Below are 13,153 nucleotides of genomic sequence, written 5' to 3' on the forward strand. Positions count from 1 at the left end.
ACTTGTGGGTTTAATTAACCTTTTTTTTGGTTATGTTCCCTTTAAGGGGCATGTCCTATGCCTACATACATATGCTAGTCCCTCATTCCCATCTCAAAATGTTGAGAGGTATGATCTGAGTGGGCCCCCTTCCTTCTTTTTTTTTTTTTTTAACAAAGAATTTTTATTTATGTTTCAAACAAAAAAAAAACAGAAAACAGACATGCGTCAGCAAGGTACATACATATTTTGAGTAGACAGATAATCAAATGTATCACATATAAGCACAGATAGTTCTTAGCAATATATAGAGTCACTAATCATTGCAACATAAAATATAAAACCTCCCCGAGACCTCCCCCCACCACACAAAAAACCACATAAATTACAAAAAAAGGGGAAACCCCCCTCCCTCCCCCCACCCTCCACTCCCCCTAGCCTAAACAATAGTCAAATGCTTCGCCTCAACCCAAGCCGCCCAAATCTTCCCAAATTTCCCAGGGCAGTTCCTGCCCAGATATGTAAGTTTATAAAGCGGCAAAGCCGCGTTCACCAGGGACTGCCACAGTTGTTTAGTAGGAGGGAGAGGTTGATTCCATTGCAGTAGTATGGCTTTCCTCGCATAGAGTGTAGTGTAAAAAATAAACAGTTTCTTCCCCCAGGAGATATCCAGAAAATCACAGATACCCAGCAGGAGAGGTATCGGGCTAAGTGGAATCGTAAGCTCCCCCACTGCATTAATATCGGCCAGGACCCCTCTCCAAAATCCCCCTACCCCAGGGCAGGACCAGACCATGTGGAAAAAGTCAGCATCATCTTCTTTGCATCTGGGGCAGGTAGTCAATCGGTCAGGGTAAATCCTTGCCAGGCGTGCCGGTGAAAAATATACCCGGTGGAGGAACTTCAATTGTATAAACCTGTCCCTTGCAGAAATCGCAAGGGTCAGGTATTGCTGTAAACCCTCCTCCCAGTCCTCCTCAGTAAGTTCCGGAATGTCGCCTTGCCAGAGCTCAAACAAATGGGAGATCCTAGTCTCCTCCGATACGGTCAACGCGGCATACACCATGGACAGTGTGCGCGTCCCTCCCCCCTCAGGACCAAGCGCCTCCTCCACCGCCGACACCCCAAGAGTCGCTCTAGATGGGAATTGAGATCGGAAGGCGTGTCGCAACTGCAGGAATCTGAAAAACATATGGTTCGGGAGGTCCCTGGCCTGTTTAATAGCATCGAAGGAGAGTAGCTGCCCCTGGGACACTATGTCCCCCAGTGTTATAACTCCATGCCTGGCCCAAACAATCGGATCCGGGATGGATTGAAAGTGGGGCAAGCGGGGGTTCCCCCAAAGGGGAGTCCCCGGGGCCCACACCCCTGCGCCCACCAACCTTTTGTTCACCAGATCCCATATTTTAAGCGTCGTACGCATCGGGAGGGTTATCCCAGGGTTAGATCGTGGTCCCCTATAGATCAGGTTCCTGAGTTCCGCATGAGAGCCCAACAACGCCGCCTCCAACGAGGACGCAGGGTTGACCGGGCCCTCGGAGAGCCACCACCTGACAGTCACTAGGACTGCCGCCCAGTAGTATTTCAGAAAACAGGGCAGTGCCAGACCGCCCCTCACAAGGGGCCGTTGGAGGGTTGTTTTAGCTATTCTAGGGGGCCTACCATTCCAGACGAAGGACGAAACAATGCCATCTAATTTCTTAAAAAATCTAAGCGGGATGTGGACTGGGGTCTGACGGAAGAGATAGGTAAACCGAGGAAGGACCGACATTTTAATTAAATTGACCCGTCCCACTGGCGAAAGCGGCAAGGACCTCCACCCAGTACACCTCTGGGTCAACTGGGTAACCACCGGACTCAGGTTAAGGGTAATAAATTGTTTCAAGTCTCTGTGTATTTCCACCCCTAGATATTTAAATTGAGAAACCCTCTGCAGTTGCCCATCTACTCGGGGACCACCCTCACCATCATGTAGTGGGAATAGAATTGATTTCGCCCAATTTATACGTATACCCGAGAACTGTCCGAACCGGTCTATATGCGACAGTGCCGCCTGTAGGGAGGCTCCGTCGTCCTTGAGATACAACAAGGTATCATCAGCGTATAAGGAAACTTTTTCCTGCAAAGGACCCCGGACAATACCCCGAACCTCAGGAGAGGAGCGGAGAATAGCCGCCATAGGTTCAATTGCCAGTGCAAAAAGCCCCGGGGACAGTGGGCACCCCTGCCTGGTTCCCCTATGGAGGGGAAAGAGCGGGGAGAGGACCGCACCCGTACGCACTCTGGCCGTGGGAGCTCTGTACACCGCCCTGACCCACGAGATAAAGGCTGGACCGAATCCAAATCTACGGAGGACTGCCCACAAATAGTCCCACTCCACTGAATCAAAGGCCTTCTCCGCGTCTAGAGAGACCACAACCTCCTCCCCACCTTCTGCATCCCCCGAGGCCAAAACAGTAAAGAGCCTGCGAATATTAATATCTGTCCCCTTCCCTGGCATAAAGCCAGACTGATCCTCATGGATCAAGGTAAGTATAACCTCGTTCAGTCGCCTGGCAAGGATTTTGGTCAGCACTTTCGCGTCCGAGTTGAGTAGGGAAATGGGTCGGTATGACGAGCACAACTGGGGGTCTTTCCCAGGTTTAGGGATCACCACTATGATGGCTTGTGCCATAGATGGAGGAAGTTCCCCCTCACGAAGGGACGCGGTGAGCATATCATGCATTCTAACTGACATCTCCTCTAGGTAATACTTGTAAAATTCCGGGGGTATCCCATCCTCCCCAGGGGTCTTCCCCGGCTGCATGGACCCCAGCGCCACCCGGACTTCCGCCAGAGTAATCGGGGAGTCCAGACCGTCCCTGGCCTCAGAAGTAAGGGCAGGGAGTGTCACCCCCTCTAAAAAAGCACTTAACTCCTGCGCTGAGTACTGCACCCTAGATGAATAAAGGGCGGAGTAGAACTCTGCAAAGCAAGCGTTGATGGCAAGGGGATCCGTCACCATTGTCCCAGCACTATTCTGTATTCGAGGGATAGTGGAGATTGGGGCCTGCTCCCTCGAGATCCAGGCCAACAATCTCCCCGTCTTTTCGCCCTGTTCAAAAATCCTCTGCGTCTGAGCCAGTTGACGTTTGCTTGTTTTAGCCACCCTAAGGAGCACCACCTCTCTATACGCTACTTTCATATCCTGAGCCGTGAGCGGGTTACCCGTGAGGGTGAACCGGGTCTCCAGTTCCTGGGCCCTGGCCTCTGCCTCCTCTACCGTGATCTTATCATTCCTGCGCTCCCGACCAATGGAGGAGAGGTAGCACCCCCTCATATAGGCCTTGAAGGCATCCCAGACCATCCCCCCAGAAGCCGTGCCAACATTTGAGGCCCAAAATCCCCGGATTTCACCGCCCATCTCAAAGGCAATAGTGGGATGCTCAATCCAGTACCTAGACAAGCGCCATAGTCTATCCCTCTGAGGGGTAGAGGTTTGCAATGTACACAGCAGTGGGGAGTGGTCAGAGATGCCCCGAGGAAGTAACTCTATTCCAAGGACCCTGGGAAGCATGGGGGCACCAGCATAGACTAGGTCAATACGGGAGAGTGTGTTGTGGGAGGAGGAGTGGCACGTAAACTGGCGATCTGATGGGTGTTTCCACCTCCAGACATCCTCCAGCCCAAACACCTGTGCCCAGCGAGAAACTGGAGAGTCTGTGGCCCGGTCAGGCGTCAACCTATCCAGGGAAGGATTAGGAGGAATATTAAAGTCCCCTGCTATAACCACATTGTCAGTCTGGAATTGGGCTATCAGGGCAGTCAGTTTATGTAGTAGAGACAGATCCGCAGGAGGAGGCATATAAAGACCCACCAGCACCATTTCTATCATGTCAATTGTGGCATGGACCAGTACGTATCTCCCGTCCTTATCTGTGACTATATCAAGAGGCTCAAAATTAAGGGACCTATGGATAAGGACGCTAACCCCCCGGGCATAGCCGGAGTATGTGGCATGATAGTGGTATCCCACCCAGGGCCTCTTCAATCCCATAATCCTTCCCCCCACTAGGTGCGTCTCCTGAAGAATACAGATATGCGGAGCATATTTTTTCATGTAGTCAAAAACAAGAGAGCGTTTAATCTTCTGGTTAAGCCCCCTAACATTCCAGGAGAGGATCTTCAACGGAGCCATAATCTGGAAGGGCAGGGGGGACCAACGGATACGACCACCCGGCCAGGGTCGGGGCACAAATATCTCATCTTAAGTAATGCAATGATATACCTTATACATTCATTATAGTAGCGCTGTCTATACCAGAAAACATGAAAGCATGTAACAAAAAAACAACAAAAAAAACAGAAAAAAAAACAGAACTCCCCTCCCTTCCCACCCCACACCCCAGAAAAACAGCCCCAGGGTGTTTGAGAACCCAAACCAAACATAATCAAACCCATTTAAAGGAGAAATCTCCCGTGGGGGCGGTGCGTATCAACCAGCACACCTAGGACAGAGTCTCCTGCGCAGAGTAGACAAACTCCAGCGCAGCCGCTTCCTGGAGGCAAAGGAAAAGAAAAAACAAGACAAAAGGGAACAAATCGTAGTGTATGTGGCGCCTCAGATTGAAGTGCAAAATTCTCTTGGAATGTTCCAAGGGCCCATTCTTAGTAGCAACTCATCCAACAGGACGACAACATCGGAGTAGCGGGGTCCAGCATCATCAGTACAGAGTATTCACATCCAGAAGTAATCTTGCAGACCCCCCCGGGTATAAACTAGGGAGGGGGTAGGGCCCTAAGGCCCGTTAGACAGAAATGTGAAGACATGAACCTGTAGACCCCCCCTGAGGAGCATCAGAATATCAGGTCGGCTCCTCGCCCCCTGCCCAAAACCAGTATTGAAAAGGAGAGGGGCACTCCGACCTGCCCTCCAAGTTCCAAAATGGAGGGACAGAGCTGGGGGGGGGGGAAATCCGATCCGCGTGACACTGGGCAAAGCTTGTGATGCTTGTGGACCCCAGTCAGGTAATCACCATCAAAAAATTATCTCTGCTGGGGAAGGGAATCAATCCATCTGGAGGCCTCACTCGGGGCGGTAAAGAAACGAACGGATTCTCCGTCAATCACTCTGAGTTTCGCGGGGAACATCATGTTGTACTTGAGACCTTTGGTGCGCAGCTGGGCCTTGACTTGGTCGAATGTCCTGCGTTGCCTCTGCGTCTCCACAGAATAATCAGGAAAAAGCATTAATTTAGCATTTTCAAAGCGCAGGTCCCCCACCTTCCTCGCCTCCCGAAGAACCAGGTCTCTGTCTCTAAAGTTCAAAAGGCGGAAAATAAACGTGCGTGGCGGGGCGCCCGGTGGGCCACGAACCGACGGCATTCTGTGCGCTCGTTCCACGACAAAATGGGGGGAGAACTCAGCGAGCGGGAGAAGTGTACGTAGCAAACGTTCGGTAAAGGCTTCGGTGTCACGGCCCTCCGACCCCTCCGGGAGGCCCACCAACCTCAGGTTGTTCCTCCTATTCCTGTTCTCGTGGTCCTCGGCCCTGGATTCCAGCGCCTTCACCCGCACCTGCAGGGTACGGAGGGAGGCATCATGGTCGCGGGTAACATCTTCCACGTCTCCAACCCTCCGCTCCACCTCGGCAAGCCGCTCCCGGTGTTTATCCATATCTCGCCGGATAAGCCCCATGTCGAGCTGTATCTGCTCTATCTTAGTGGTTAGGGTAGTCTGGCAACCAGTGATCGCTTGCATAAGTGCTTGAAATTGATCATCACCCATCGGTGGCGTGTCGGCGTGGTCCGTTTGAGACGCCATGTTGGTGTAGGCCTGCCCGCGTGCCGCGCGGGTCTGTAGTGGAGTTCCCGGCGGGGTTCCCGGGACCGTATGCTTCTTCCTATGGGAACCGGAGCTACCCCTGCGCATCCCCGAGCCTCACCACCGCTTCACCGGCCCACGGGGAGAGATATATGTCCCTAAATGCCGGATAAATAGCCTGCCAGGTGCGGAGCTCTCTGCAAACACGTCCTAGCTGGTTGCCATCTTGGCCACGCCCCCGCCCCCTTCCTTCTTAACATCATGTCTCACACAGAATGTGAATGGGTTCCCTGGCACCACTCTGTCTGTCCACACTATCAGTTTTTGTTATTTTATACATACCAATTTTCTGTGTGTTCTTTGCATTTCCTGTAGAACTTGCTCCAAAACTGAGTTACTGAGACGAGTCATGAGGGAAAGCTGGGCACCTCTGGAATTATAAAACATCATAGTAGACCCAATTATTAAAACAGTTTTCTTTTGAACAGTTCCCACTGTTCCTATTTAACCAGCCATATTTAGGCTTTGACTCTCCTCATGACATTTTTTTCAGTCCAAGTTTGAACCTGATAGGCAGTGGCGGCTGCCCCATAAGGGGCCTAGGGCGCTGCCCCCCTATCCAATGCATCTGGCCCCCTGATATACGTACAGGGCGGCAGACACATGGATTCCAATGGCGGAGGTGTGTTTTTTTGAAGCACGTGATTAGAACCAGAGGCTCTAATACAACAGGGTGGGTTCAGGGCACAGAGCACTGCACCCTGATCCCACCCGGTTGTGTGACACTAGCAAATTAATATTTGCTATTCTTCCTCATTTTCCTCTGGCCAATCAGGAAGCCCCTATTGGCTAGGGAGTCTTAGGACTCCATGGCCAATCATGTTTCAGGACACACTTCCGGTTTCTAATCAGCTGGAAGGAGAATGTCTTCTGTGTGCTCGCCAGAGCGGCACCGGCTCTTTATTCTCTCTGCCTCCATAAGGTAAGGCACCCTCTTACTGTGGGGGGTGATTGCCACCACCGCCCATCTCCCGCAGGTGATTGCCCCCGTCTTTGTCTCCCATGGGGGGGTGGTTGTTATATGGGTTTGGTATGGATTTTTTTGGGGGGACCCCATGTCATTTTATTTTTTTACATTTTGGCACTGGGGTTCCCCTTAAAATCCATACTAGACCTTAAGGGTCTGGTATGAATTTTGAGGGGGATCCCACGCCATTTTTTTTAAAATTTGGCACAGAGTTCCCCTTAATATCCATACCAGACCTAAAGGGCCTGTTATGGAATTTAGGGGGACCCTCACGCATTTTTTTATCTTATTTTGGTTCGGGGTTCCCCTGCGGGGAAATTCGGTGCAGTTTTTATCAATAAACTTTCATGTGTATTGTCGGACTGACAATTCATTATAGCCGCAAGTAGTTTTAAATGGCTTTTTTTCCTTTAGAAATGTAATTTTGCAATCAGACTGTTCTAAACACAGGAAACATGTGCCCCTTTACAGGCATACTATAGACACCCCCCAGGTACAAAATTTAAAGGAATATTACACTTTTATTGTTTCACTTTAAGCATTATTAAAATCACTGCTGCCGAAAAAACAGCCATTTTTAAAACTTTTTTTGCATTAATACATGTCCCCTGGGGCAGGACCCAGGTCCCCAAACACTTTTTATGACAATACCATGCATATAAGACTTTTAAATTAGCACTGTTGATTTCTCCCATAGACTTTTAAAGGGTGTTCCGCGGCTTTCGAATTTGCCGCAAACACCCAAAATTGTTCGCTGTTCGGCTGTTCGGCCAATGTTCGAGTCAAACTCATGTTCGACGCGAACATAAAGCTCATCCCTAATTGTGGGCAAGCTTGACTTGGCACCCTTGAATGTAGACTCAACGCGTTTCATGGCGTTTACAGCCAATTATCAGGAGTATGATGCATGCATTTCACTACAAAATTAAATAGATAGATGAGTAAATAAAGTAACAAATGGTATACTATGCTCTCTTCATGAAGGGAAGGAGAGCGAGATCTGGCAATTTATACTTTGTCCTATAGAGTGACATATAGTGGGAATAAAAGATGGCTTGGAGTGAATTATCTCATTCGGGGTTGAGACGGGAGGCCCCCTCTTTCTCTCTCCCCCAACTTCCCCGGATAACCGGGTAGACCAGATGGAGGACCATGGGATGCAGCAGCCAAGGAGCAGGCCGGACAGCCACAACACAACATCAGGATTGGAGGTGTATACACACAGGACATAGGCCCTGTCTTGCGAATAAATATTAATGAATGAGTGAGGACAGATTTGCTAAAAAACGAAATAAAGAATGAAATAAAAGATATATAAAATATATATAAAATAATAAAATAAATAAAATAAAGGAAAAATAAAGTGAAATAAGGATAAAAGTAAAAAAAAACAATAAACTGAAATAAAATAAAAATAATAAAAATATAAAAATAATAATAATAAAAATAAATAAAATTAGAATTGAAAGAAAAGGAGAATAAGAAAATTATGTGATTCTGTGAATAGAACAACAATGTTTCCCCAATGTGAGCGTAGTTTAGACTTGAATAATGTGCATATAGTTGCACCTATGATTACCATTGGGTGCATACTATGTGTCAACAGAAAAGTGCGTGTTGATAAGAAGGGAAGTGAATGTGGTTAATTAATGTGGACACATCCAACAATGAAGTGTCAATGTGCTAACAATATAGGCACATAGGTGTATGTATATGCATAAGTGTGTAAATGTGTGTGTGTGTGAGTGTGTGTGTGTGTGTGCGTGCGTGTGTGTGTAGTCCTAGGGGATCTGCTGGCGGGGACCCACCCCAAGCCGTGGGTACATCAGCCAGGACGAGCCAGTGGCTCACTGTACCTGTTTCAATCATGAGGAGACGATCTTTGCATCTCCTCCTTACACTTTAGGTATGGAGGGGATCCCCAAGGACACAGACACACAGACACACACATTTACACACACGTTCACATACACACTTATGCATATACTTATGTGCCTGTATTGTTAGCACATTGATACTCCATTGTTGGATGTGTCCACATTCACTTCTCTTCTTATCAACACACACTTTTCTGTTTTCTGTTGAATAGTATGCACCCAATGGCTATATACACATTATTTAAGTCTAACATATGCTCACATTGGGGAAACATTGTTGTTCTATTCACAGAATCACGTAATTTTCTTATTCTCCTTTTTCTTTTGATTATAAGTTTAATTTATTTTTATTATTATTATTTTAATATATTTTTATTATTTTTATTTTTATTTATTTTATTGTATTTTTTTTTACTTTTATCCTTATTTCACTTAATTTTTTCCATTTTTTTTATTTATTTACTTTACTTTTTTTTATCTTATTTCATATATATTTTATATATCTTTTATTTCAGTCTTTATATTGTTTTTTAGCATATCCATCCTCACTCATTCATTAATATTTATTCACAAAACTGGGACTATGTCCTGTGTGTATACACCTCCAATCCTGATGTCATGTTGTGGCTGTCCGGCCCGCTTAGTCCCATGGTCTACCCGGTTATCCGGGGAAGTTAGAGGAGAGAAAAAGCCTCAACCCCAGACAAGATAGTTCACTCCAAGCCATCTTTTAATCCCACTATAGGAGCTGCTGGGTTATACCTATGGGTAATGCTATAGGTAAAGTATAAATTGCCAGATCTCTCTCCCCTTCTCTTCATCTAGAGAACATAGTATATCATTTGTCACTTTATTTACCCATCTATCTATTTAATTTTGTAGTTAAATTCATGCATCCTAATCCTGATAATTGTCTGTAATCCCATGAAACGCGTTGATCCTTCATTCAAAGATGCCAAGTCAAGCTTGCCCACAATCATGAATTTGTTCTTTTGTGCCATATATTGCTTCTATTTATTATGATAATTATGTTTATTTGATTCATATGCTCATTATATTTATTGCTGCTGTCTGTACCAATCATGACCATTTATGATTAACATTAAATATGTTATTATTATTATTACATTAATTATGGTTTTCTTCATATACCCCATGCATTGTATATTTTTATACTATGCATTATATATCATATTTATCAATTTATTAAAACCATTAATTTAATATATTATACTTCCAGGAACTACCCCTCAGGGATTGTGACATTCAACCTATTTATAATTAGGTATTTCATTCATTCATTTTTAAGAAACAAAGACAAGCCCCATGTAAAGTTCCAAATCCATTTGTTTCCTTTTTTTAGACAATTAAATAAGTAGCTTTTCATTTTTTTTTTTTTCAAAACTAGCTTTTTCATTTAGTGAAAAATCTTTGGAAATCAGGTTTTACATTTGCAAGGAAAAATATCATGTATAAAACTCCCCTTGAAAACTTGCAGGTAATAAAAATGACTGAAACTGTACTTTTCTTGATGAATCAAGCTTGGTGATAAACCCTATACTTACACTTTAAGTGTATTATGCATTATTATGTTGTATGTAATACTGCAACTTCGTGCGTCATGACCGTATTATCCATAAGGACAAGGATACACCAGTGTTATAGGACTGAAGGTGATTATTGCAGCCTGAGCTGCTTTTTTAAACCTATACCTTGTCTTGGGTCCATTTTATTGAAAATGTCTGCCCGGGGTTGGACTTTAAGGCTTTAGTACTGTTAGATCAATATCCCAACAAAAGTATACAGATCTGGAGTTCAGAATTGACTATGATTTTCCTGGTCTCTATGCTTCTACTGGGTCCATGACCCAAGAAGTATTGAAGCCAGAGACGTTCTTTACTGTTGGAACAGGTTTATGTTTCTGTAGCTCTTTTCTTCAGTATTTTGTGGAAATTACTACAGTCCTTACCTTAACTTGTTGTGTATGTCGCTCCCCACTTGGCGAAGCATATCTCGGATGTGAGGTGGGCTGAGTCCATGTTGTTCTCTAAGTCTGCAAAGCATTGCTCCTCCTCGCTGAGCATCCCGTGCTGCTCCAGGGAAAAGATCCTGAGTAGCCTCCCACATGGTATCTGCAATGTTCTAGGAAAGAAAATTAAAAGTCAGTCTGTTATTTTAGAAGGGTATAAAATGCCATGGTATATGAGTGCATGTCTTTATAGGAATGTGGTCCAAAACCTATATACCAATACCTATATATGCACAAACTAAAACTGCTAAAATGTGATTAAAAGCACAGTCAGTCTTATGCTTAAAAATGTGCCTTGCTATAATAAATATCCCCAACATTTAAAAAAAAAACAAATTTCTTCATCAGTTTAGGCCAATATATATTTTTCTACATATTTGTGGTAAAAAAAAAACCGCAATAAGCGTATATATTGATTGGTTTGCGCAAAAGTTATAATGTCTACAAACTATGGGAAAGATTTATGGCATTTATATTATTATTATTTTTTTAACTGCGATTGGTAGCGGTACTGCGACATTGCGACAGACAGCTCAGACACTTTTGACACATTTTTGGGCCCATTGACATTTATACAGTGATCAGTGCTATAAAAAAGGCACTGATTACTGTGTAAATGTCACTGATAGTGAAGGGGTTAACACTAGGGGGGCGAAAAAGGGGTTAACTGTGTGTTCCCTCAATGTGTTCTAACTGTATGGGGATAGGACTGATTAGGAGAGGAGACATATCGCTGTTCCTACTTAGTAGGAACACGCAATGGTGGTTATAATTTACGAAAGACAAATCTACTTTGCACTGCAAGTGCACTTGGAAGTGCAGTTGCTCTAAATCTAAGGGGTAGATCTGAAATGAGGGGAAGCTCTGCTGATTTTATCATCCAATCATGTGCAAGCTAAAATGCTGTTTTTTATTTTCCTTGCATGTCCCCCTCGGATCTACAGCGACTTTACTTCCATGTGCACTTGCAGTGCAAAGTGGATTTTCCATTAGTAAATAACCCCCAATATATCTTCTCTGTTTACACACACAATAATCCCTGTGCTGGCGCTCATGCACATGATCAAGTCCCCCCACCGTGCAGCTGGCACCCTCTGGTGGCCGAAAAGGGGAAGTATGTACCCATATGAGATTTTGCCCAGGAGAGCCCTTGTGACACAGTATATCTGCGTGAGCTGATCGGGAACCAGCTACATATAATTTTTCCTAGTGCAGATATGAATGAAAGAGGAAATGTCTCATAGGTTGCCATATGGAAAAAAAATATATATATATATAATCTGTAGACAAAGATCAAATATATAACTGCTCATTTTGTTACACACAAAAAAAAATCAGTTGTATTATTTTTTTAATAATTCATATTCATTTTGTAATGACATTTTTGTAATCTTGTAATAATAATTTTATAATAGGATACCAAAATACATAGAAAATAATACACAACATAACAGGGCACTGAAAACTGTATGTTCCAAATGTGTGGAAATACTCAATTCCCTAGTAAGATAAAGCCTAAGTCCGTCCATTTTTTTGTTTTGGATTGAGTGGAAAGGAGTTTACTTGTTTGTCAGCTTTTTATTTCTGTCTTTACAACAAATGTGGGATGTGGTCATTACGAGAAGACACAGACAGCAATGAAAACATCGCCAGATGTTCTAACTTTTCCCCAGTCCACTAAGATTGAGTTTCTATTGATGTCTGTGTCCTTGTTAGGAAGGTTTCTCAACAAGTCTAGTCCCAACAAGAAATCAGAGGAAATCTCCCCAATGGGGCTGCGGGCAGCAAAAAAACATTCCAAAACTTTGCTCTATGCAAAATAAAACATAAAGTCTTGGCTAGAGTTAGGCTTTTCTTTCAAACTTCCTGTGTAGATAATCCAGTGCTAAACTAGAAACAGTCTACGTTTATATATCTTAATAAAGCAAGATTCCAACAGCACATGGGATCCCAATACTAAAGGTATATGCTAAAGTTAAACTGTGGCCTTAAAAAATCAATTATGAGAAGGAAGGTATTTTATCACAGAAAAGACATTCTATGTCTCTTCTACAATAAAGGGTTCATACCTTCAACATCTCAATCTTCTGTACATTGTATATTGAGCTACGAATGTGCTACAATTCCAAGTGATAGAATGAAATCGTTCCCATGCACATGTGCGGGTGTTACATCATCCCAGGACAGCCATGTTGGCACCAGCTACAGAGCTTGCAGATGTAGCATAGTTGGAATGAATGTATTTGTGGACTTTGATTCCCCTTTAGGAACATAGACAGTTTAATCACCAAACAGGTATGCAGCCATAATTATGCTCAATTTACAAAGCTTCTACATACTATGAGGATTTTTATTGTAATTTTCAAATGTTATTGGTTCATGAGTTGAGCTTTGTGTGTAGATAAAGTAGACTCAGCCAGTACAGAAGACATGGAACCA

The 13,153-nt window shown here is 44.4% G+C and overlaps 1 protein-coding gene across 8 annotated transcripts in view; it reads right to left on the reverse strand.

Moving 5' to 3' along the window:
- Positions 1 to 13,153, reverse strand: part of CARMIL3 (capping protein regulator and myosin 1 linker 3) — a 145,230-nt gene that overhangs the window by 19,919 nt on the left and 112,158 nt on the right. For all 8 annotated transcript variants that reach the window (XR_013270314.1, XR_013270326.1, XM_077469093.1 and 5 more), the window contains exons 27-28: positions 10,655 to 10,827; positions 6,124 to 6,211 (exon numbers count right to left, since the gene is read on the reverse strand). Coding sequence is in view for 6 of the 8 variants with exons in the window: in XM_077469093.1 (XP_077325219.1) it covers positions 6,124 to 6,211; positions 10,655 to 10,827 (261 nt within the window). In the remaining 2 variants the exon portion in view is untranslated. The remainder of the gene's footprint in view (positions 1 to 6,123; positions 6,212 to 10,654; positions 10,828 to 13,153) is intronic.

This window comes from Lithobates pipiens, unplaced genomic scaffold (assembly GCF_037356315.1).
Source record: "Lithobates pipiens isolate NorthernLeopardFrog02 unplaced genomic scaffold, aLitPip1_a1.2 Scaffold_11, whole genome shotgun sequence".
Lineage (NCBI taxonomy): Eukaryota > Metazoa > Chordata > Amphibia > Anura > Ranidae > Lithobates > Lithobates pipiens.